At 35.9% G+C, this 27,139-nt stretch overlaps 1 protein-coding gene across 5 annotated transcripts; it reads right to left on the bottom strand.

Moving 5' to 3' along the window:
• Nucleotides 1-1,329: 1,329 nt before the first annotated feature.
• Nucleotides 1,330-26,601, bottom strand: LOC110454968 (UPF0469 protein KIAA0907-like). 5 transcript variants are annotated; one of them, XM_021504813.1, is made up of 20 exons: nt 26,532-26,601; nt 26,280-26,428; nt 25,013-25,163; nt 24,006-24,104; nt 23,551-23,627; nt 22,745-22,797; nt 22,192-22,343; nt 21,766-21,852; nt 21,457-21,581; nt 20,591-20,651; nt 17,080-17,179; nt 14,275-14,358; nt 13,709-13,822; nt 11,435-11,536; nt 10,346-10,590; nt 9,293-9,460; nt 8,750-8,928; nt 5,934-6,076; nt 5,616-5,699; nt 1,330-5,249 (listed from the first exon to the last, which is right to left on the bottom strand). In XM_021504813.1, coding segments are annotated over exons 2-20 (2,919 nt in total). In that variant the 5' UTR covers nt 26,282-26,428; nt 26,532-26,601; the 3' UTR covers nt 1,330-4,356. The 5 variants fall into 5 exon arrangements, with proteins under 5 accessions (XP_021360488.1, XP_021360485.1, XP_021360486.1 ...); XM_021504810.1 differs by lacking the exon at nt 26,280-26,428 and having other exon boundaries at nt 26,532-26,571; XM_021504811.1 differs by lacking the exon at nt 26,280-26,428 and having other exon boundaries at nt 14,275-14,355; nt 26,532-26,571.
• Between the last annotated feature and the right edge of the window lie 538 nt (nt 26,602-27,139).

Genomic DNA, 27,139 nt, shown 5'->3' with positions numbered 1-27,139 from the left:
CTTCACTGTAACAGAGTATGTATAGCATATTTGAAGTTTTCTATTTAGGAAAGGAATGCTGTGGGCAATATAAAAGGTCATTAATTGTGGACATCTTGCACACAAACTTAACAAGAGGCCCAGAGGGCCTGTATCGCTCACCTGAATATGTTTAAAATAATTGGTATGAAGTAGGTGCTGTGAGTACATATGAAATTTCAGAAAGATCCATCCAGTACTTGAGATATAGCAGAACATACTTCAAACAGAGCCCCACCCCTATATGCAACCTAGGAGGTCATACCCACCAATTATACAAAATTGAGTCCCCTTGACCCAAGGATGCTCCAGACTAAATAAGGATAAAATCCCTTAATCTCTATGGTCGAAGAAGAATTTTAAAGGTTTTGCTTCTATTTCTCCTATGGGCCCCGCCCTTCTGTCCCTTGGGCGACCACACCCACTGCATGCTTATACAAAATTGAGTCCCCTTGGCCCATTGATGCTCCAGACTAAATTAGGATAAAATCCCTTAATCTCTATGGTAGAAGAAGGATTTTAAAGGTTTTACCTCTATTTCCCCTATTGGGCCCCTCCTCTCTGCGTCCAGAGGGGTGAGACACACCGTTTATACAAAATTGAGTCCATTTTGCCGAAGGATGCTCCAGACTAAATTAGGATAATATCCCTTTTTAGAAGAAGGATTATAAAGGTTTTACCTAAATTTCCCCTATTGGGCCCCACCCCTCAGGCCCCTGGGGGGCTACACCCATGATTTATACAAATTGGTTCTCCTTTACCCAAAGATGCTCCACACCAACTATGGAACAAATCCTTGCATTCCTACAGAAGAAGAAGGTTTCAAAGTATTTGCTATATTTCCCCTATAGGGCCCCGCCCCTCAGCCCCCAGGGGGGCCATACCTACCATTTATACACAATTTGTTCCCCTTCCCCCAAGGATGCTTTTGACCAAATTTGGTCAAAATCTGCTCAGTCGTTCATGGCAAGTAGCGTTTTAAAGGAAAAGTTGATAGACGGACGGATGACAGACGCTGCGGTATAGCATAAGCTCACCATGGTCCTTCGGACCAGGTGAGCTAAAAATTAAGCAATTAAACAAATGTATTGAACTGTAAAGGGTTTTGGAAGATATATTTAGGGAGACGTATATTGAACAATTAGGAAATAGATAAGGGGACATTGATTAATACTAGCAGTAAGAAAGTTGACTATTATAAAGTGGGGTTTTATATCGAGTTTTTTTCTACCCCAAGTATATTAAAAGACTAACATTTGAGCGTTCCTTTTAACATGCCTTCATTGCAGGTGTAAGTATTGTCTTGGCTTATTTTTCTTAGTCATTTCATGAAAAAAATTCATCCATAACTTCTGCATGATTCTCATATAGCTCTGCACTCTTGTTGCATAATTCTCTCTATATATACCTCATCCCATTCTATACTTACATACACACTTCAATTATTCTCATATATACTTTTACTGCTTAACTTTCCATATATACATCATCCAATTTTATCTAAATCATCCCATCTCATACTTATAATATAGCTCCTCAATTTCTCCATATAGAACTTGTTCTCTGGAGTATATAATTTGTGTTCGAATAAAAAAATAGGTATGCTGTACATACAGCTCTTGATAACAGTTACAAATCACATCTATTACAACACACACATTGGGATTCTGTCATAAAGGTACAAAGTACAACACATATGCAACAGTTGAAATAACTTGTAGATCTGGTAGAATTTACTGTAAATATACTTGTATCAGCACTCAAATAATTCTGTGAAATGGAAATAATTTCCAAGCTACAGATACAACATGGTTTTTATGTATACACTATCCATAACGAGAGGAAATACTGATTTTAGTTAGGTGGTTCCATAACAAGAGGAACTACTGATTTTAGTTAGGTGGTTTTCAAGTTTTTAATTTGTTGAATTGGTTAGATAAGCGCCAATAGAAGCATGTTCACAGTTTACAGATGACTATAAGTTATACACTTACTTCTACACACGTGCACATGTACCATAATGTTAAACTTTGGTAATATCGGAGCCCTCACCTTGAAATTTATTTTGCAAATCACATGATCTGCGAGATATTGCACTTACTAATTGTGAGTACTTCTTCCTAAGTAGATTTCTCATTGAATATAAATCCTTACTTTATCAAATTCAAAGCATCATCAAACTTAAACAGTTACTTTAGATTTAAAAATCCTTCCTTTTCAAACCTCAATTTTCCATAAGATATTGTTAGTACAATAAAACACAGGTAAAATTTATGTTATTTCAAATAGAATTCTAATAGAATTCATGATGAAACGTGCACAAAAATATGGAAGTAAATTTAATCATTTTAATTTATTAAAGTTCAGTAAAAGATTATTTTTTACATTAGTTGAGCTCTAAACTGTTTGCCAGTATATATATATATATATGTGGAATCCAATGTCCTGGGTTTTGTTAGTATCTGCTTGCCTCGGACCTTAAGTTATATATAGATGCCACTGTGAAGCTGGACAAGGAAAATGGATTCTTGGACCTGGTTTTCAGACCCTTTACAGATTATGTTGCTTTAATTCAGTTTAAACCTCCAAAATGTTATCACCAGAAAAGTTATAACAAATTTAATTTGAACATCTGGAAGAACAACTAATCAAAAGTGCAGTTAAATTTTCTAACAAGTAAACCACATTAAATAAACTGTAAGCTCTAGTTAGTATTTTATCAACTTTATATATACACGTCAATATATATGGAAATTGGTGAAGTTTAAATGTCAAAAAGTAAAACAAATAAAAACTTAACACTATAAAAGGGGATATCATGGAAGTTAATGCATGTAATTTTGACATTATCATGTCAACTTTCAATGTCATACATTAAAATGTCCAATATCTGCTAGATCAGCTTGATAGAACTCTTATAACAAACAGACAATCCCAAACCTCTTATTGTGATACCTATATTTATACTGAACACACCGACAGCCTCTAACTGCTTTGTAGTTGTTACCAATTAAGGAAGAAAGCAGTCTTTAAAGAATACACTTAATTAATAAAGTATTAGATGATCAAACTGGTATTTATAGATATTTGGCAGACTTGGCTTTGGCATAATTTCCAAAAAAAAACTTATGTCTGTGTACTTAAATACCAGAATTGTCTTTCATACATATGCATCTTTTCTGATTTGGTTGAATTTTTTTATTTTTTTTTTACAGTAAATCATAATAGGAGGGTTAATATTCTCCAATTTCAGCAGATTAATCCCTCAGTACTACAACTCCGCACTAAATACTAAAACAGAAAACTTATCAGCAGTAACGTGTGTAAACACCAATTATGAAGACCAGATAGTGTAACTATCTGTGTAACTGTGGATACATAATCCACTAACACCAGTACTACACTTTTACGGTACTCGAAGCATGTTTGTCACTGTAGCTAGCTATATATAAAGTCAAGCACATCAGTAATGTTGAACACCTGACAAGTGTTATTTTTCATCTTGGTTGTAGGCCTATGGCAGTCACAGCAAGCTAAATTGGCACAATAAAGTCAGACCACTGCATAAGTGCTAGTATCATATAAGTCATAGCAAAATTGGTGCTATATTGAATTGTCAGAGCAAAACACTGTGTATGTGTAGCATATTTCAGGACAAGCTGAATATTACTAGAAATGATGTATAGCATTGTTCACTACACCAGTGTAAAAACATAGAACATAGAACAGGCAGAATTGGTGCTTTAAAACACAGAGCAGGCAGAATTGGTGCTTTAAAACACAGAGCAGGCAGAATTGGTGCTTTATAGTCTAAATTGAAGAACTGTCCATTGTGCGAGCGCAATTCTTCTGTATCGAGTGTAAGCAGCATCTCTGTTCACTTCTGTAGCAAACAACAATTTTGGTGTTTGATCACAAGTCCTCCACTGACATTCTGGAACGAATATGTTCTGGCTATGAGCATCCTACAATCCAACAGACCTCATTGTATTACACAGCATCTTGCATTGTTCTTTGAGGCCAGTTCACCGGGACTATTATTCCACATCCAACACTCTTTGGCATAACACCCTCACAGAAACTAATGCTACCTTGGTTGTCCAACGAGATATTAAACATTCTTCTGGAATTATAACTCTTGACAGGAATCAAAGTTAACCATGTTTTCTTTCTTCACAAGAAACATTCTCTTGGCATCACACACAGAATCCTGTGATCATTGAACGAGACAATGATTGTTCTCTGGGCGTTCTACAGGAACGATATTCATATTTCCGCTTTATGCATCATTCCAACACCAGATGAGACAGCTTCTTCCCTCCTAAAGAACATTCTACATCAGTTAGGCATCCAGAACTGTATAGGGGGCTGTGGCTGCATGGTACTGTTGGGTGGGGGTGGAGGTGGTAATTGTTGCTGGGGTTGGAACTGCTGTCCCGGGCCAGGGCCAAACTGGGGAGGGTTTTGGGGGGCATACTGGGGGGCAAACTGAGACTGATTGGGTGGGGGTGGGGGCATATTTGCATAGCTTGGTGGTGGTGGCTGCAGCTGTTCTTGTGGTATTCTCTGGCCCATTCCTGGATGCGGAGGAGGCATCTCCTCTGGCGTGGGCAGACGCTGACCTGGCATAGGCATGATTTGCTCCCCAGGCATCCTCTGCACAGGGGGTGGGGGCCCAGTCACTGTGATAGCCTGGGAGACATTGACAAACTGTGGAGAAGGGCTAGGGGAAGAGTGTTGGGGGTAAGGGTGACCCTGATCTTGGGCAGGATTGCCAGTCATCTGTTGCTGTGGGTAGGGCTGATTGGGTGGGGGCTGGTTAGAGAAGGGCATTTGGTGCTGTAGCTGGTTCATCTGCATCATCTCCTGTTGTTGTTGAGCATTTGGAGACTCTGGGAGTGGAGGGTACTGTCCCTGGGGAAACTGTTCCTGGGGAGGAGGTGGAGGAGGCATTCCTTGCTGTTGAGGTGGGGGAGGCAAACCCTGTTGTTGAGGTGGGGGTGGCATGCCCTGCTGCTGGGATGACAGGATGTGCTGCTCCATACCAGGGGGCAGACCCTGTTGTTGAGGGGGTGGGGGCAGTATGTGAGCCTCCCCGACAAGGACAGGGGCAGTCTGCTGGTAGATTTGTGGGGCATTGGAGTACTGGTTGTATTGGTACTTCTGAGCCTCCTTCTGCTGCTGCTTCATTGAAGAGTTGATATCATCGTCATCTTCGTCTGACCCATAGGCTACAACAGAAGCCATTGATCAAGTTATTTCCATAATTTAGTGACATTAAAACTACATATTTCCATAATTTAGTGACATTAAATACCTAACAAATTTATGCAAAGCAGTATCTGACAGAATTTAATATCTTTTGCATTATTTATGTGAGTATTTTTCATTCCAAAAACAAAGCATGGATTTAATTATGAAATAATTGGTTTTATTTTAATTGTTCTTCCCAATAGTGCAGACCATTCCAGAGGTCCTAGAATTCGCAAAAAAAGAAAAAGTCTACTCTACAGAAGTATACCCATTTCTGGATCACCTTTACTGGAATGGTAAGAATTGATATTTAGGTTGACAGCTATATGATGGCAATAACTCACCAGAAACACTGCCTAGAGCTCCTTTAGATTTTTTCCTCTCCATTCCACCTTGCCTATCACCTCCTTGTCTCTTTAAGGTCATACCTAAAGACAAAACCACTTGATAAGACATGCAAAACTGTTTTTCCATAGTCAAGTGCTTAACAAACTCTTTTACACCCTTTCTGGGGAAATGTTTTTTCTCATGTTAGCGAACGTATTGATAAATTTTAAGGGAAAAAACATTTTTACCAATCAGTTCTTTAAAAAGAAATGCAGAGCTTAGAGAAAACAAAACAGGCAAGATTCAAGTTCAAATTGTATGAGGAATGGAGTTACCAGGTAATGGAGGAGGAGGCATCAGTTTCTTGTCCTGGTCGGGTATCTCCTGACTCCCTGGGGGATGGGGTGAGCTAGGGGGGTGAGGTGACTGTTGTTGTTGTAGACCATTGCTATTGACTTGTCCGCCTCCGATTATATTCCTGATGTGTAGATCATATAATAAACATTTCAAAAACTGTAAATCCAAGACTACAAACTTAATAGACATGACTTTCAGACTTCATTTATATTTTAATATCACAGCAGTATACTATGGTGGAAAACCAACACACTACTAAGTACTTGTTAGGCTTAAAATTTTTGTCATAGTTAAATACTACGGAGGAATTATTTCAGCCAATATGATCACAAAACACTAATCTTTTATGCAACTAGAACACTGACAGGTCAGTAAGGGCCCCGTCTTGTGGCAATATATCCCCCATAATCATCAAGGAGCAATCTGCCCATATAGCTGAGCTTGACGTTTGACATTTGGACTTCAAAAAGATTCGCAAGAAAGCATTTAACATGTACTATGATGTGGGTCTTGTTTCCTTCCACTTCCATATTTGCTGGGCTAACATAAATGTAAATACCGGTGCAATACTCATTTACCGGTGCAATACTTATTTGTTAGCTTTGATTCGTTTTATTTCACCTTATATACCTCCTCCATCAAGAGCCAGGGTCAAAGTCAGAGATCCACTTTGTCTTTGACCTTTGGACCCAAATGACCTTGACCATTAAACCAGCGACCCTGATCTTTGGGCAGTTGACATATTCTTTAATTCAGACCAACTTTACTTCTTGATATCATAACAAAATGTTCATCAGTGAAAAATACAAAACTTGACCTTGACCCTTTGGAACCTGTGACCTGGACCTAAGGTCAGTTAACTCTGTGTTAAGTTCTGAACAACATTGCTTCATAATGTCATAACAAAATGTTCATCAGGGGAAAGGTACAAAATTTAACCTTCACCTTTGACCCAGTGACCGTGACTTTTGGTCAATTGACTCCTTGTTTAATTCTGAGCAACATTGCTTCAAAGTGTCATGGTGAAATGTTCACCAGTGAAAAGATACGAAATTTAACCTTGACCTTTGACCAATGGTCAGTTGACTCCTTGTTTAATTCTGTTCAACTTTGCTTCATTATTTCCATGGTTCATACAAACTTTTGACCACAAAATTTAAGGACTTTTCAAGGGTTTTTCAAAACAAATTTTGAAAACTCAAGGACTCATTTATATTGCAAAATAAACAATTTTTTTTAATGAACAACAAGGCCTTGAGGGGCTAGGATTGAAGGAAAGTCATCGGTGTTCGGATTTGGATTAGGAACAGTCGAGGTAGGTCTCGATGTACTTGTCGTTGAAGTAGAGGGTTTGGTATAAAAGTGTCCAAGGTTGAGTCGAAGCGGTCCCCGAAAATGTTTCACGTGTTTATGACTTTTCATGTGATGTAAGGGCGTATTCCTTAATCTTGCCCAGATCGATAATTTTGTTACACAGCGAGCTCATAGCAGAAGTCCTATCACCCTTGAACTCCCTTACCGAAAAAAAACCATTTGCGGTTAAAAACACACTTCCCCATCGCAGTTGTTGCGTTCGTGTTCCCCTCCTGTTAACAATGTTCTTAATGCGCATGACCGTATGTCACTTTTGCAGTTAGACTACGATACTTACTCAATTCAAACGCAGTGACGATATGAATTGAAAAAGTAAAACCGGAAACTTCATCGGTATATATTTTTAGGAATTATTAAAAATTACGATCTGCAATTTGACGATCAATTTGTGTTAAAGATAATTATTGTTTGCGACGAATGATTACAAAATACGGAATTAACATGACAGAAACGGATACCCAACTAACTTCTTTGATTTTCAAGGGTTTTTCAAGGACTCCCATTGATTTTCATAGGTTTTTCAAGGCAGACATCAAATTCAAGGGTTTTTCAAGACCTGTGCGAACCATGATTTCATAATAAAATGTTCATCAGTGAAAAGATGCAAAATTTGATCTTGACCTTTGAATCTAATGACCTTGACCTTTGACCTCGACTTTTAACCTCAGTGTGTCTCTTTGTTTTCTTCCGAATAAATTTGCTTCCTGCAAATGTCATAGCGAAATGAACACCAGTGAATAGCTACAAACTTTGACCTTGACCCCTGACCCAATGACCTTGACCTTAAGTCAGTTGACTCCTTGTTTAATTCTAATCAACTTTGCTTCATAATGTCATAACAAAATGTTCATCAGTGAAAAGATGTAAAATTTGACCTTGACCATTGAACCTAATGACCTTGACCTTTGACCTTAACTTTTTACCTCAATGTGTATATTTGTGAACTGAACATCTTGACCAAGTTTCATGTACATCGGTCAATTGATACCAAAGTTATCAGCCAGGAACAGAATTTGTGGACAGACAGACAGACTGAGTGATTACTATAGGGCACCCGTATCGGACCCGTATCTCCGATACGGGGCCCTAATTATGTTTAGGTGATAAAACCATAATCATTAGAAGAAAGGATCTTAATTCCATTATTTTAATTGTCCAAGAGGTAATACTCTTTATGTTTTGTTGTTTGTGTTAGTTATCTCACATGGAAAATGTTTAACATTACAATTCAGAAAAGTAAGGCAAGATTACGGTAAGGATGCATTAGGTGTTACCTATCCAATGTTTAAAATCCAATTAAAGCTCATTATTTCACAGGTTTGTTCACATGGAACCCTTTTAAAAAGTCTTCAAAAATTGCATGTAACAGTAAGTATAAATCTATTGAAATGTCGATGCCTCAGACATCAGACCAACTTACCTGTTTTCCTCACCAGGTATACCAGGTGGTGCCATGGATACCATAGGTACACCGTGCATTCCCATGGGTGGGCCATCCCCACCCTGAGGAGGAGAGATCTGCAACTGATGTTGAGGCATGGAGGTGTTGGGGGGCGGTGGCCCCTGTACCACTAAGTTGGTCAGATGGGGCGGCCCATGCTACAATGACAAAACTTGTATTAAAGGTTGTCAATTTTTTATCAAATAATTTTTTTCTCCCTACAAACATGAAAACGTGTTTTGTTTGTATCTGGCAAGAGCTCCAGGAGTTTACAAAGAAAAGTAAAAGCAAATTTAAAACAACTGCACGATATTCTACAAGCATCATATACCACTTTCCACACGCACACACATACACACACGCACACAAATATATATACATACAAACGTGACCTTTAAATTTTCAATCTGTTCATGATACTTTCTACAGCATTCGGTATCAAGTTTCTCTTATAAAAATAAATTTTCAAACTTGGCTCCAGAAAACTTGAGGTACATGGATTTCAATAAAATAAGGACTCACTTCATATCCTAATAAATTCTCTGGCACTTTATCTTCTTGTTTCTCCTCAGTAAACCTTCTCTTAGGCTCCTCCCGAGGCAGAGATGAGTAAGTATAAGTTGATGAGGTAGTCACTATCATTGGTGCATTAGTTGTGAAGGTCATAGCTGGACTTGACTGACCATTTACCTGTGAAGAATACATTCCAAAACAAATGTTAACAAATTATCATGAAAAATATGCCCCTATCATGGAATAACGTCTGGAGCTGTAGCTCTAGCGAGAAAGTAGGAAATTCACCAGATCTGAAAGAATACAGTCGGAATCCCAAATAAATAAATCGGCAATCACAGACCATGCCACACAGAAAAACCATGTAATTGACTGGGATAACTCTAAAGTTTTGGACAGAGAGAGCAATCTGTTCAAGCGGCAGATAAAGGAAGCCATCTGGATACGCCGCAGTGGGCCAGTTCTTAATCGAGATGAGGGGGCTCAAAGACTCTCGCACATCTATGACCAAGTGTTAACAAAGCGTAGCTGAATTGAGTCATTTTGGTACATATATAACAACTATTGTACATACGTTTCCAGCATAGCCGAAATCAACATCGATTTTATGGACAACTCGTACACAATTTACACCTTTGTGTGCATACGCTTCATTGGTCATTTGTCTGATGAAGGTGACAGTGTACATGTTGTACTAGTCATCAAAACATCACATAGAACATTGTATTGGTTGTGTAAAAAGAACTTCGCATAATGACAATGCTATTCTTCTGAAAATTCTGAAATTTTGCATCTCACATCTACATTTGAGATTTCAATTCACTGTTATGACTGCCTATTTTTTTTGGAAATATTTTGTTATTTGCAGTGAACTTTTTGCTTAAAGACTAGAATCTGGGAGGGGGCGTGTCTTAAAATAAGCGATCAGTTTTGGCAATATAGCACTTCATCCACATCAAGGATCATTATTCTTCCAAGGATAAATAACATATCTTATGTTACACTTCACGGCATGGTTTTAACAGGAATCATGAAATCTACTGCACAGAAAACCTGTCTCACCTGGGCATACACAGAGCTGGGTGGAAGGTGCTGTGGTGGGGCACCCCACATAGGGACCGGCTGGGAATGTGATACCAGCTGTAATTCCGGCTGCATGGTTGTGACCAGGGCTGTCGTAGGTACAGGTGCCTCCATCTGTGGTGGACCTAAGGGGGCCAGAGTGGTTATCTGGTGTGGCGGTGGAGGGCCTGTAGTCTGGACCAGGACCTGGTGGGGAGGGGGGTGGGCCCCCGTAACTGATGTCCCTGTTCACAAAAATGATTAAATTACTTACACTATACAGGCAAGACTTTTGACTGATGGCACAAAATGGTATGGAGATATTCAAATTGATACATATATATATACACACACAACATTGTAATAGCACACTAGTCATGCATATTTAGAAAACCATAAGTTCACCAGAATTTATCAATGCAGTAGCTTCATTGCAAGTTTTTGTCCAAGGTCATATATGGAAATTTTATAGAAGTATGACACTTAGAAAATCCTCATCATCAAAGAAACCATCAGTAAATCAGAATTGATTTGGTTCCTTCAATACAGTTGCATGCATGTTTTGATTTCAAGATTTTCTTTCAATCAAAGTTTAGCCAAAAGTTTCAGTTATTGGACAATAAGAAGTCCTTTACAAAATTCCTTAAAATTTGGTAAACATAAAAAGCTGCATACTTTTTTTGCATACAGATTATAAGCCCTTTAAGTTTTTCAGTGCAAGAATATGTAATTGAAACATCATTACAGTCCCATAACATACCCTCAACTAATTTTAGAAAATAACTGGTACATTACAGAACTGTGACTTACATAATTCTTTACTTAAGTGGAAGCATGAATGTCTTTTAAAACGACTGGTTCTGAATTACATTGAAGAAATAATCTTACCAGTGACTAACTGTAGGACACTGTTAAAAGTGACGTGATTATCTGATAACATAAGAGTTTTTAGTTTTTTAACCCTCACTTTACAGATACACTGTCAAGTCAGACCAAATGATCCATCCCCCTTGACGTCAGTTATGTCAGGTATCATGTTAGTAATGAAAGAACATTTTAAAAGAAGCATTCTAAAGCAGTGTTTCTCACCCACGGACAAGAAGGAGTCTGTGTATACAGAGGTAGCAATAGGAACATTGGTCATAGATGTTCCGCCTAGACTAGTGGGCACCAGGAATCCTGGGGCAGGGCCTGTAATGTAACGGACGTGCTGGTACTGGTAACATACACATGGGTAGAAATAGTATCTTCAGAGGGATGCCATATCTTATTAGGGCGTGTGCTTGATAGGAACAATGATACAGAACACTGAAGACAAAGGGGGAACGCGTTACATACAAACAGCCTTAAAGGAGCATGTGCAACAATGGTGAAGATATCAGAAATGTGGGCCTACACATGGCAAACAATTCAAATCTAAGGACATAATTTTTTCTGAGACAATTTTCCAATACCTAAATCAACTTATACATATGAGGACCTGTCGCCTTGTATAGGCATAAAAGTTCTCACATGATATATGTAAACATGGGCTTCTTTTTACAGACACAGGGTTATTTTTATGAAACTATTAAGAAACTTTCATCAGTTCATCAGTTTGGAAAAACTGTTATATCAAAGCTTTACTTAATACACAAACAATGTACAGTCGAAACTCGTTATCTCTAAGTCAACGGGGTAGTGGAAAAACATCGAGTTATCCGAGTATTCAAGTTCATATATTTGGTATGGAATTTGCAGTTTGGACAAAGCACTAGCAGTCATTTAGATTTGTATTAATAGCCAATGCTTATGATCAATTGATGGATGATATACGTAATCAATAGAACAAATAAGGGTATGATATTTTACAATGTTGTTTTTGGTTAGTCTTGGCAAAGTCTTTCTAGGTCTTCATTTGTATTTGCATGTCCGTCAAGTTTTACCTCTGAAGTGTTACATTTAAAATCAAACTATCCCGCTGTCTCCGACCCTGAACTATACAACGCGGAAATGAAAGTGCACAAGTCTAAAACAAATCAATGAAATGGAGCAAACGCATAGTTGATTCTTTAAATGAAAACACACACAAACACATTCTATCGTACATGTATGTACCACGTTGATTCATTAAAGCCAGATATGACACCCGCCACCTCTTCAATTTGATGTTATCAACAGCAATTACGTATTGTTCTTAAAATCTCTTGATTGACTTTCAAAGCCATACTGGCTTATGTAAAAACATAAACCCTTGAAGCTGTCCTAGGTTGTGATATTAACTCTGGAACTCTTTTATACATGACCATGCTTTGTGACCAATTTTCCGGTTTTGACTGTCGTCAGTTTGGGTGCACAAATCATTAAACAAACTCCCAGTAAGTACAGAATACTGTTGATCAACATTGATGAAGTTTGTCTTTTTATTATGAACAAGGTGGTTTTGATAGGCTGCACACTTTACAGTCTTAAGCTTTATCGTAATTATTTTTACCGACTTCATGCTAGTCTACTCAAGAAAGATGTCATAATCATGGAATGGCAGTTTAAGTTTTATTTGTATCAAAGAATAAATAAGTAATAAAATGATATTTATTAAGTAGACAATGTTTTGATGTTGGATTTACGCTGTTGAAACCAATATCTTTCTTTGAGGGATCCAAGTTTTTCTAGTTTTTGAGGACCGGAGAAATACTTCAAGATAAACAGTCTTTGTGTTATAATTGTTCGAGATAACAAGGTCCAACTGTACTTATTTATTAACATGTCACAACATTTCAAGACCAGCTGGCCCCTTTATCAAGCCAACAGTCAGTCTTGAAATGTTGTGACACATCTAATATGTACGTTATAAAGCAGATTGTTACTATTAAGTAGCTCTAGCCATTTTTATGGTTTCATTCCTAATTTAAACTCAGCTATTTCAAAGGAATTACTCCAATTTTACCAAATCATCCTACTTAACTACCCCTGATGATAGAACAATTACTTGTACAAACTTAAGTTCTTCTGTCCTATTGGTATTTTTCATTGTACATGTCTGCAGGCTAAAGTCAGGTGAGATTTTTGAGAAATGAAAATGCAAAAATGTTGTAAAAAAGTGAATATTATGAGCTTGCTTTGTGTATAAACACCAGGGGAAATGTGTCTGGCACAACGTATGAGAGAGCTAATTCTTGGCAAGGTTATAGGCTACACACTACAAAAGCCTGTGATTTGTGTGAGAGTTTCTCCTTTAGTTTAAAAACAGCATTATCCCATAATTTACATATATCTTTCGAACTTGTGCATACAGCCTTAAGAGAAAATGGCCGATATATAGAGAGCATAGTCTCTGAAAGGAGCATCTCCATACAGAAATTTGGACTGCCTCACGTAACTTACCTGGTGCAGCAGTGTACACAGTAGTTGGTGTGGCAAGTGCAGAACTAGAGGGCATCACCATGGATGATGCTACTTGGTTGACCAGCCCAGGGAATGAGGTGACAGGTTGGAGACCTAAAGGATTAACAAATTCTTTACAGTTGTCTCTAAGCATTTCTTTGATTATGACAGTATGGTTTTAGGACCCAGTTGACAATGAAACTTATTTTTGAGGCAAAAACATTCTCTTGGTTACTACAGAATGTCACTGTAGCCAGGAATCTCTCAAGTCAGGCTTATTTCTGATACTGGACTAGTCCATGGTCCGAGGGCCTAACCGTTTAAGTTCTTGGCATGCATTGCTGGGTTTGTAAGTATGAAATAATTACAGCATTAAGAAGCATTACATTTGTTGTCAAACAATTTTTAAATTTACCTCAAACATTTCTTTCAGGCAAATCTGATAAAATTTTGTGAAACATTTTTTAGAAACTAAAATTGTGAAAAAGTTGAAAATTTATATAAGAATGAGAAAGAAGCATGTTCCGGCTCTTTATGGGAAACAATGGTAAAGGAACAGTCCAAACCTGGGTGGTTCTGCATCGGCGGCTGTGCCACAGATGTCAAAGTGGCCATTCCTGGCTGTTGACCCATCATACCTGGAGGTGCTGCTGTTGGCATAGAAACACACAATAAACCATAGCTCACTTACTCCCTGTAGTACCATTACAAAACAAAACATAATTCAGAGGAAAAGTAACAGCAAATGAAAAGAATATTTTGTAGTATTCCTCTCATTTGTTGTAGAAATCCTGCCAGGCAAAAAGAAAGGTTGTTGCAAAAATTATTACAAAGGAAAACATCAATAAGACAATAAATGTGTCAACAAATAAGTTCATCATTGCAATATAATGTATATCTTTATCCAGTTAGTGTAACAGCATTAACCAATCTTCCTTCAAAGATAAAAATCTTCTTATGAACACCGAAGGTACAAATTCGCTACAACACGGAAATGAAATACCTGGAATAACAAAATATATGCTGAAACCTGAAAAAATGTTAAAAATGCTGACACCTGTAAAAAATGAAACCAACAGTGATATTATACGGGCACGGCTGTGGAGTGAAAAACACGCTTTTATAATTGAAATAAATTAGAAAAAATAAAGTGCCTTAATTTACAAATGCATTACTGAAACATAAGCAAATCATTTCATACTAATCATAGCATACATCCATCATAATTAGTATAATACATCCATCATAATTAGTATAATACATAATCATTTTTAAGATATAAATACATTTCAATACAGTACTTTAGTGTATTTTGTAAAATATTTTCATATTCTGCATGTATGTTATATCACTTTCAACTACAAAACTTAAGGCAACACTTATTAATGCAATACATATCAGAGAGAATAATTAAGTAAACAACAACAGGAGTCAACAGTGTCTGGGTACAGCAGCTGACAAATGGGATCAACAGACATGTGTAGCTGTAACAGTATCTCTACAGAAAAGTCTACTGTGTCGTCTGTAGTGTGTCATCTTCCCTTTTTAACATCTCAATTATATAACCAAATGTAAATGTACAACATCCATCTAAGCCTCAAATCTTATGGTGCTTTCTTCTTCAATTTGTTACATATATCCAATTATAGCAATAAGCTATAATATCATGATAATTTATCGTATCTCTTTTTCAAAAGAAAACAATTGTTTTGTTTGTGTTACACAATAATATGTGATTGCTCTCCACTTGATTAGACGAAGAGATGAAGCTTGATGGTCACAAACAGTCATCTGATAAACTTTGTATGGCTGTTGTACATCAGTCTCTACATTACTATCAAGCCTCACAAATGTGTGTGTCCACAAGTAGCCTCCAGTTACTACTCAATGCCCTGGAGATTGTTCTGTGGACAGTTTTACTGTTGGAGAGGAGTATAAGTATAGTGACATCACTTTAGCACACCAACCTTCTTACTCTCCATGACCTAAGTCTTGTGTGTAACAAACATCCAGACAGTTTGTGTTAAGATGATGCTGTGATGTCCAGCACTGGAAAAAATGTTTTAAAAAACTCCCCAAACTGATATTGGGAGTATATCCTTCTTGTCTTGTATTGCAAAGAATCAGAATTTATATCTGAAATACAGAAACAAACTGCTGCGGTCCGATGCCTTTTTACTATTATTCTCAAAAACGATAAATAACATTTCATGTTTTTTTCCCCTTTTGTACCATGTGGATCCCACTAAAAAAAGTTGTCAAGTGAAGTTAACAAAAACATCTGAATTACAATCCAAATCAATCTGGACATTGTTTTCTGACAGCAGGGCCACATATCTGAGAGAAAAAGGTATGGCCAATCCTCAACATGAAATCAAGACAGAATCACTTATCCTGCAATAAGAAATACCTCTGCTCATACTGTATCAAAATAAAACTTCCTGGTATGCAAAATTAGATGCAGAAGAGACTATTTTTTCTTCTCCTAAAAGATGTTGAATAAAAAATACATAGAAATTGAATGACACCAGTAGTTTTCCCATCTGTTCAATTTTGCAACCTAGAGACTCAATCAACTGTAATACTCAAAGGAAGGAAACAGGTCCAGAAGGCTACAAGGTTATAGGAAACAGGTTTTCTTTACTGTAATACAAGATTGATGTTGGGTCCTAATACTACATTCAAGGAAGTGGATTCCCTTATCCAACTGTAATACTTGATGGAAGGAAACAGGTCCCTATGTCAAGGAGTACAAGCCTTAAAATACAACTTGTATGTAACAACAATGGCTACAACAAAAAACAATTTTCTCAAGTCTTATTCTACAGAACACTGCTTTCCAACTTTATGTAAAGACTAATCTCTAAACAAGGTTTCAGAAATCAAGTTATGATTTTTGTTCAAAGTTTTGTGCATCAGAATTCGTACAGCTATGCGGCGAAACGAACAATTAACTTTTACACTTCCAAAACATTGTAACATTGCAATGATGCTTAAAACAATGATGTTCCAATATAGACACAATGATTATTTACTACCATCCCTCCTCCCTCTACCCCACCTCCTAGGTCTATGTGATGACGACTGAAGTGTAAGCACAACTACCATTGATAAAATGTTTGCCATCGACTCCTACTGATCATATCTTGTACTCCAGGAACATACAGAAAAGTCAACTTGGAAAACTAATTGAATTTGTAATATCCTGCTAGTCCAGGTCTTCTTCAACCTTCTGATGGAGGTATGGACCACCTTCCTCATCGTCATGAGCAGCCATCACCTACAAATAAAACATACCATAGCAACAGTTGCTGCCCTGCCACCGATGGCAGACGGAAACGTACTACCTTAGCTGCTGGGAAGGCACTTACACTGATGTGGAATGCCGGTGAGAATGGTGGCCGGTCCCGGGCCCATGGTTTGCGGCATGGCAACCAACGCCTGCTGAAACTGGGCATAATCTTGTTGTACCTAGAAGAGAATAAGTGGTCTGGCATGATTACCGCTCCATTGGACTACAAACCAGAAGATGTTATTCCTATGTTTCTACATCAGCGGATGTAGGATATGAAATAGTAAAATTCTGCTGTATAGGTTTACATGTGTACATACAGATACCTCCGAGGTATAACATCAGGGACACACAATGACCAGGACAAACTGCCAAACAACAATAGAACAATCACAATAATACTTTTTTCTATATTTTACCCTAAACAATTCTTATGACACTGTGTCTGTATCCCATTTCTCTGTTTAATTTGTTTTCATAATTTTTCCATTTAATATATTTTTCTATGTTATTAACTGAACACTTAGATTTTTAAAAGTTGAATGTCTGGAAATTTGTCCCAATTTTCAAGCCATTGATTTTATTATCATACAGATTTCTTCCTACTTATAGAATCCTGTTTTTATATTTATTTTTGCTATTAAAGCTTAACATATATGCTCAACAACATTTTAAAACTGAATCAATAAGTATCTTCTTTGACCTTACGATTTGTGATGATAATAATAGAACTGAAGAAAAAGAATCTGTATGATAATAAAAAGGGCAAACTCACAACTGCTTTACCCCAGAGAGAAAACGTGAGCTAGAGAAAGCAGGTGCTTGCATAAAAGGTAAAAGCTAAACATCAATGGGCCCTGTTCATGTTGTAATGCTACTATGGTAAAATAAAAAGCTCAAGTTACAAAGAGATACAATATAAGGTGGCAATCTGAATACAAGGATGGTCTATATATATAGCTACCAAAAACAAGAAATGAGGATGCCAAATCAGCCAAACAAGACCATAAGCTGTACGACAGGGGTGGTCTATCAGAAGTGAAATATATCAGTCTTTACTTCAGTACAGTAAATATATTAAAAACACAATTAATACATTATAGCAAATAAACATATGTGTTGTGACAACAACTTGGAACCCACCCCCCACCTCTTTCTGTGATTTGTCCGCACAATGTGGGTCCCACTTTAACAGACAGATTCTAGTATTGTCAGGAAAGAAACACTTTGACAATTAATGTTCCTGTTATTTCTATTAATACTTTGCTGAGAATAAGTTATCAACAGCACTACACTTTGTCTGCTCTAGTTGACATTGAGGAAGGCAGTACATAAAATCTTGTCCATTATATATAGTTGACTATGGGTAGGAAACACATCTATACTAAATATACCAGACACTTTAGCAATCAGAACCGTAAAAGTCCAAACACAGAGCCTTATCTGTAGCACAACAAAAAGCCAACTGCAATGATGAATTTCTGGAGTTCAATATTCCAAGACACTATATTTTGAATAATTTTATGAAACCCTTCAAATAAAATCGTAGAAACCACAACATCATATGGATATTTGAATGTTTAAGTAAAAATGTATTCTGAAAGTCAATGAAAAATGTGCAATGTGACTAACCATGCATTTGTCATAAAAATTTACCAAATAGAGTATTTTGTTTACAACATTAGTACCAATTGATTAATGTACTAAATGTAGTAAAATAAAAAATAAATGGTATTATGTTGTTTCGAACATTAAAGTTAGTCATCCCTGTTAAAATATGAAATAGCTGTTAGTTAGCTTTACACAAAATTTCTTTCAATTACATTTCATTAATGTCAAGATCAAACACAGAATTTTTCCAAAGAATTAAATACTGCAGATCAAACAGGAAACAAAGAAATAAAATCTGTCTTTTCACAATGTCCAGCTATTAACTCCCCTATATGGTTACAATTAATGCTATTTACCACACCTACACATACAGTGGAACTTAAGTTTGCAATGCTGGTGTCGTCGGGACGATTTGTTTTCCATACAACATTCAGAAAATGGAAATTTACCATTCGGCAAAAAAAAAATCCCCATCACCAAAAATATTAATTTTCTTTTTAAAAGAAATAAAAGTGACATGCAGAGTTTATGCTATTGACCAAAGTTTCATTGTCAAAGACGAACACTATTATAGTGAATATATTAAAAATAGAGTTTATTATTACACGTTTACTATAAAGTATAGTACAACCTAGTGAAGGTATGATTTTTTTTTTACAGATTCTTGGATTATTTAGAATTTACTTAAGACAGGTTAAAACTAAACAAAAGCAATCATTTCAGGTATTTGTGTCTTCTTTTTATATCAAAAGTTTTTAATTTAAGAACAAAAATCCAAAGAACTCCAAGTGTTAGGTAATTCCAGATAATCCTAATGAAGCAGCAGAACATGAAAACCTACAGGACGCTTTCAGTGTTCTTAAGCCTTATCAAAACAAACACCTACAATGTTGTGCTGTGTCAGAGATTTCTGCAAATCAGAAATCGGAGTCATGGATTTTGGTATCTTTTTAGTTTGACTCCAATGTAATGTGTATTTTTTTCAATATTTATAATACTCTGAGAATCCAGATTTTTTTCAAGAAGAAACTTAATTGGGTCTGGTGAAGGAGAGAAAAATCCTGCAAAAATCTCTGAGTTGGGTAAAGACAATACCAGGTAACACCAACAGCTGGTAAAGCAGTTGTGAATTTAACAGGAAACACATCGGACAAGACAAATATAAAGTAGAATTTGATGATTATTATACAAATGATATAATGATTTACAGAGAGTTTTCAACCAAGTCTTCTGATCTATGAAGTATGAGAAACAGTTATAAAAGAAATAATACCAGTATGAAGCGTATGTAAGAGATTTCATTATTTTACCATATATATGTACATTGTAACATCACAAAATCGAAGTGTTATTTTTCAAAATGTCATATTATTGCTGCATAATGGAAACAAGTTAATCATATTCTGAAATAAAATTGTGATAAAGATAGAAATATATTAAAGGTGTGTTTATCACTTTGCTAGCTCTGGAGTCTCTGCATTACTGGTGATTTCACCTCTAAACATCTTACACATCGGTTTACCTTACTGGAAATGGGAAAGGAAACGCTACCATCTAATCAAAACTGAAAGGAATAATAGGTCAACAGACAAAATCGTTATCTCTTACCCTACAATACTGAAAATGAATTTTTTTTTATTAATCCTCAATACAGGAAAAGAAAATAACAAATGTAATATCATAAACTCCAAGCCAATCTAAACTTGCATTTGGGTTAAGGAGTGTTTTTAATATCATAGCACTATTTTAGCACTTGAAGAAGATAAATACTCATCTGGTAACAAATGACAAATTAATATTTTAGAAATCTACTTAAGTCATGCATTTTTTTTCATGAAAGACTCCTCAAGATGATTCAAAACCTACAAGTGTAAATTGGCAACAAGTGATGCCATGAAATATCTGAAACAAAATTGGAGATTAATCATAGGATGTATCTATAATAGGAACAGAAGATTTCTCAACGGAATAAAACTTACCGTTTGGATGAGATTCTCTGCTAATTGCTTGGCTTGCTGGAGTCCAACTACATTTTGGTGCCTGTGGAAAATTACAAATAACAATAAATCATTGTGAAAACAACCAATAAAAGCAGTAGATTCCTGTAAGAAGTATTTAGTTATTTAAATGTGCTTGCTAATAATTTAGCAAGGATTTTGCTATTGCTTACATACTTTTCTTATTATGGCCATTTCAGATCCAGATATGAGTATATAGGGTGGGAGATAGGGGACTATTGACCCTTTACCTTGACCAACGAAGTCTTATAAAGTCTAATCAGGTGACCTAGGACCAACCAAGTCTTATAAAGTCTAATCAGGTGACCTAGGAACCAACGAAGACTTATAAAGTCTAATCAGGTGACCTAGGACCAACCAAGTCTTATAAAGTCTGATCAGGTGTAACTTTCTATGTTACCATAATTTTTTGTATCAGTAAATAATACAATCTTAATCCGTTTTGGTGTTCTCGAGATATTTTGTATCAATAATGTATGCCCCACCTACCTAAAATAACAAGTGTTGCTAGGTTGAAATAGTTGGCAGAGTGAGTTGAACATGTAGTAGTAAAGAAGACAAACTGAAGTGGATGTCTTCGACATTAAACCTGCCTTGTTGCTTTTATATCTCCCCAAACCTCTTGCAGGACATTAAGAAGGACAGCAGTTTCAATAATTTGCATCTAGAAGACAATTTTTCAGACCCTCATGATATTTTAATAACTGTTTTAATTTAATTGTACAAATTTATGAATATTTTATCTTTATTTGAAAGTTATAATTGAATCATCATCAAAATCATTTTCGTCCCCAAGTGTAATGTATGCTTCAAAACAAGATACTGACTGGATATGAATCTGCATTGGTTCAAAGGCTTCACGGCCTGATAGAGGTTCCAGGAACCCAGATCCTTTGCCTCGCAGTGTCACACGTGCTCCTGTCTCAGCTTGTATGTGTTGGAGGTAAGATGCCTGTAAAATCAAACAAAAACTCTGATGTCCTCTTTCAAGCTTGACAAATATCTTTCAATTTTCAAATATCAAATAATACCCCCCCCCCCCCCTCGAAATAAAACCCAAATAGATTACTTTTTAAATGAAATACATAAATATAATTTCAGTCTTATTACTCTTCACACATGCGTCCTTTTCTTACCCCTGGTCCCATGGTCTTGCCCTTAACATCAAAGTTTGGAGGTGCATGTTCTAGTCCAATAAACAGTTTCTCTTGAACAAACATCATCTGAAAAAAATAAAATTCAAATATAACAATTCCTCTATTTCAGTTGCTGCAAATTGGTGCATTCTACTCAAATTGTTTTGCTTATATCCTGTGTTTTAATTCTCTCTTTCCAACCTTCAAATCCACCTTAGAGTAATTTAAATGTATCTGAGACAGCATATTTTAATAGTATGAATATATTGAACCAAAATATCATGATATTCAATGGGCAATTAATTTACTTTACTTTGACTGAACAATAGTTCAACAGAAGAGAATGTGTTGTCAGCATCACTTTCGGTGGAATGAGGGCCAATTGAAATATCTATAATGAATGAACAATTATGTCTATGTACTGACCCCAGCTGGTAAACTGGGTATGGACATCAAAGGAGGTGGCTGGTTGAAAGCAGGTCGCTGCATGGGAGGGGGTGGTCGTATTGCTGGAGAGAAACGTGTCCCTTTCGTCTTCATCCCATTGGTAATTATCTCATTTATTCTCCCAACAGCCACTGAAAACAAACAGCAGTGAGATTTGTCAAGTTTCAAAATAATTAAAGAAGTAAAAATATATGTTTATATCTAGAGGGAATAATAACTAAAGCTTGTCAAACTTACCACCTACATATTCTAATACAATTTGAATGCAAAAACATGATACATTGTATTTGAATACCAAAATCTGCTAATTGTTTCACTACTATCATTATTATGCCTGACAAAGGAATAATCAGAGGTCCCTCGGAAGATGTCTAAAACAGGAAAAGTGAAAAAGAAAGAGGTTATTACTCTTTAAACCAGAATATGAAATGGACAAACATAAAAAAAATAAGTATATAGTCCCTTACCCATCCTCTTCCTAGTTTTATTGGTAAGGTACTGAAAGAGAGTTAGTATTAGCAGTGAGACTTACTGTCAACAGACTCTTGGTGTGGACCCTGGACACAAAGGTACAATGGACGGTCCCTGAAAATGACAAATTATATCTATCAATTTAACTTTGGCTGTTCTCCAAATGCTAGACTTTTTCAGGTTATATTTATTGTATATCCTAAAAAATAGACAACACCAGTTCAAGAAGTTGATAGGTGATGAAATTAATGCAAAATGTTGTGTTTTGTGCAAAAATATTTTGCGTTATCAGAAATTAATAAATTATCATCTGTTATGAACTATAAAATGTTGTTTGTCTTTTTAAATCAATTAATAAGGGATGACAGTGTCAGATTATTTTTGGTGTAAACATTATATATACAGAATTAAAAAAAAAATGCACAAACCGCTTCACAGATTTATACAAAGTCCACACAGTATTTTTTGGTATATACCACAACCCAAAAATAATAATGGTTATCCCTTAATTACATACAAACAATGTTATTACTTTTACTTTATAAATCTGATCTATTCAATAAGCATGTATTAATATTATTATAACATGTGTTGGATTTTGTTTAAATAGGATATTATGTTGAAACAGAATTGTTTATAATTTACTTTATAACATATTCAGTAGTGTTTTTTTTTATAATTCCAGACACACATTACTCAAAATTATGACAGTAAATGCTAAAATCAAACATTGTTGAAAGTGTCAGGGTACATGTGTGGTATTATCTTGAAAGCACTTGTCACGGGACTAAAAAATATATGTTTTTTAGTAAGTTTACTCAAAGTCTGTAGCAGCATATAGAGACAAGTTGAATTACAAATGCCTACCCCATATTTCTAGCTCTGTCCTCTGGATTCAGGTATCGCCCTCTGGTGGACACTGCTGCACCGCTAAACTTTGAAATCTGGGAAAAAAGGATTGGTATGACTACTGGAAATGATACAACACTTTATCTTAAGAAATTGAGCCTAATTTATGATCAAACTTTAGATATGAGCAAAGCTTTTGAGTTATGTAATGAAACCAAAGAGATCACTATTATTATTCTGTGAATTTCTGCTTAGAACAAGCCATATTTGTGTCTAATGACAGGGAACTTTGCCACATGAATATTAAACCCAATAATAAATTATAACTATTGTGAACAAACTTCTAATGTCTCTTAGGGGTCTCTATCATCATACATTTTCCAAAATGTTTTCCTTACGAAACACCCAGCTTGCTCGAATGTTTTTCTGGACCCAAAAAGTGTGAGTTTAAGCATGTTGCATTGTAGAGTTACCTCCTCCTGTGTTGATCCTCGAGTGAGCATGTTTCGACATCCGATAGGCACATCGTTGATTTCTACCTCTGCCACTACTAGGTTGTTTATAGCTCCGACNTGACTTTAAGTTTGAAATGTAAAATGTTAACGGACGACGACGGACGAAAACGGATAGCAATAGGTCACTTGAGCTAAAGCTCAGGTGACCTAAAAAGCATTTAACTTTTTAACTTTTTAACTGAAAACATACATATTTCTTTTGGCACAGAATTGAAATTCCTGTGTACAGGAAAACACCATAGCCTTGTTTTCTTAATCAATGGGACTTCTAAATGCTTTTCTCTATTTTTTGGCTTTTTAATATTCAGATATTTTCATTTTTCTAGTAAATTCCAGTAATTTTTTAAACATAAAGACGAGAAAATCTGACAGCATTTGAACTCCAGTCAGTTTCAATCCCAGGTCAGCGACTACTTGGTTAAACTGGGTTGTTGATATAGGTAAAATGACTGCAGATATTTGTGGTTTACAACACTTTCATAAATTTACAACACTTTCACAAAATGAACCACTACATTTAATATTCATAATGGGATCATAAAGCATGCAGTCAAGCAAGCTTGAAGTAAGAAATTGATTTTAGGAATAAATACTTCCCCAAACTTCATGTTGACTCCCAAAATCAATATCGCTGTAACTAGAGTTGTTAAATGTAAACATACTCGGGTACTACGCCTCGATATTACAGAAGACACGAGTAAACAATGGCAGTTACACTAATTTTTCATAAATATGTTCCTAATTTACCTGTTAATCCCATACTTGTTGCCCGATTTTCAGGACAATGCCCATGTTATATAGTGTAATATATAGGTAACCATGTACAGGTGACAGATCAGAACTGTGATGACTAGTGAGCCTTATTTGACTAGCTTGTGTTACAATTTATATTAAAACTTCAATGTTGCATTAGGTACTTATTGTCAAGTTTACAACATTGATTTTATATAATTGTTAAATCTTACCTTCATTTGCTTGTTGCCGTGCTGTTGAGATAACTGTGAAGGTTTGAGTTTGCCTTTAGCAATGAGCATAGTATTTACTTTCGCTGCAGCTTCTCTGGCTGCGTCTAGACTACTTTTGTTGTCGTCACTCCATCTACTGACTCTGTTCAACCTAAAACATACAATTGTTTCAATTAATTAGTTACCAAAGATATTTTAAACCTAAAAGTAAATAATTTTATAATGTTCCTGTTTTATAGATAAGAAATTAAACCAAAACTCAACATATGTTTTCTGAAAATATCTAGAGCTACACCAATTTATATTTGGAAAAAAAATGCTTAATCATTTTGAACTGCTGATAATCTCTGAACAATGATAAATATTGTTATTTGTGAAATATGTTCCTGTGGACCATTGGTTCGACAAAATACATTTTTTCATCTTGTATGAATGTGTTTTCTTTTAACTTATCAAACAAAAGGTTATGTAGATAATGTACTGTTTAAAAGTTATAAACATTTCGGGACATTTGGTGAAATACTATAACGTTGCTTTACTTTACTGGATTTGTCTGGCAGACAGTTGATAAAACGTCAGAATAATTCTGACTAACTGTTAGGTATGAAGGTCTGTCCCTGCTTGCTGTTTTTTTTCAACAATTTGTTAAGGTAATTAATCTGTAAAATGTTGCATTTCAAATGAATTAATCAAGTGTTCCACAGGATTTCTGTAGGGATAATCTTGGAGGGGGCCATGGAACCATTGACCCTTCAAAACTGAAACTGACCCATCCATGTTCCAATTTTCTATTAATTTTACATAGAATGGCCTCTCAAGATTTTTATGTTGACAAAAAAATACTGGAATGGCCCACTGCTCCAGGGTTTCCCTGTTTATGGGAGTTATGTTCTTTAGAATATTTAGTAGATTTTCAAGTTCAATATAATGTACTCCTAGATCTCAAGACTCATGATACAGTCAACTGTTTTGGGCTAGACTAAAAAAACTCAATTTTGGAAAACGTCCCGAGCTTCGCCCTTTCCCTCAAGGCTCAAATCATAATACGGAGTCTTGAAGACAATATAAATGTTGGTGTGAAGGCAAATAAAGATACTATGGGAGTGCTGTTTACTCTCCCAACGTGTCTTCACTTATCAAACAGACCCTGCACTCAACAGGCCGTGCAAATGTAGGTCAATCGCGCCGATCTCTAAATGTTGGACCTGGGGTACCACTCCGCCTCTAATGATAGTTATTCATAAAGAAATTTTTACTTTAAACTGACATGTTATGTGACCAAACACCATCAGCTTCTTCGTTGCGCGGAAAGCATTAGGCTACTGCAGTGCAAATTCCAAAACAAAGTCATGTGCGATCACGAGGCGGAAACATGTCCTGGCTAGTATTCGGCATTTTGCTCCAAAATTGGTGCGTCTGTTGATAGATTATGAAATACAATTTCCATTCAGACATTTTTGTATTAAATTTCACAGAATATATGTTAATGAGTTCATGTAAACAACAATGGTCAGCATACCCCTCAGTGGTAGCCATCTTGTCATATTGAAGCATCTGTGACGTCAGAGCACTGTGTCTCTACAATCGGGAACCGTCGGCACTTTCCGTAAACGAGAAGATACGGGAATCGGGAACCGTCGGCACTTTCCGTAAACGAGAAAATACCTGTCTCGTTAACGGAAAGTGCCGACGGTTCCCGATTGTGGGTCTATATTCTACTTCACACTTTGTATTCATTTTAAATATAGTTTATTTCAAAATAACTTGCGTAGATTGAGGAGAGATCCTGTTGTATCGGATAGACTGGATACGTGAAACAAAGTTTTACATACATGGACAATAATATCAAACGACTCATAGAAATCACATGGCATAATATTTTCAAGGAGCAATGTCGATCCAGAATTTCATAAAACCATATGAGATATATCTTATATATTATATTTATGCACGGAATTATATCTAAGTTCCGTGGTATATGAGATATGTTACATAATATATAAATCTCTTATATATACTATATAGGATATCTTATATAGAAATTAAATAGATGCCATATAAGATGATATCTCATTTAATTTTCTGTACGGGATATTTTATATAATATATCTCATATAGTTTTATGAA

Source organism: Mizuhopecten yessoensis, unplaced genomic scaffold (assembly GCF_002113885.1).
Source record: "Mizuhopecten yessoensis strain PY_sf001 unplaced genomic scaffold, ASM211388v2 scaffold8123, whole genome shotgun sequence".
Lineage (NCBI taxonomy): Eukaryota > Metazoa > Mollusca > Bivalvia > Pectinida > Pectinidae > Mizuhopecten > Mizuhopecten yessoensis.
This window is presented reverse-complemented; position numbering and strand designations above follow the sequence as displayed.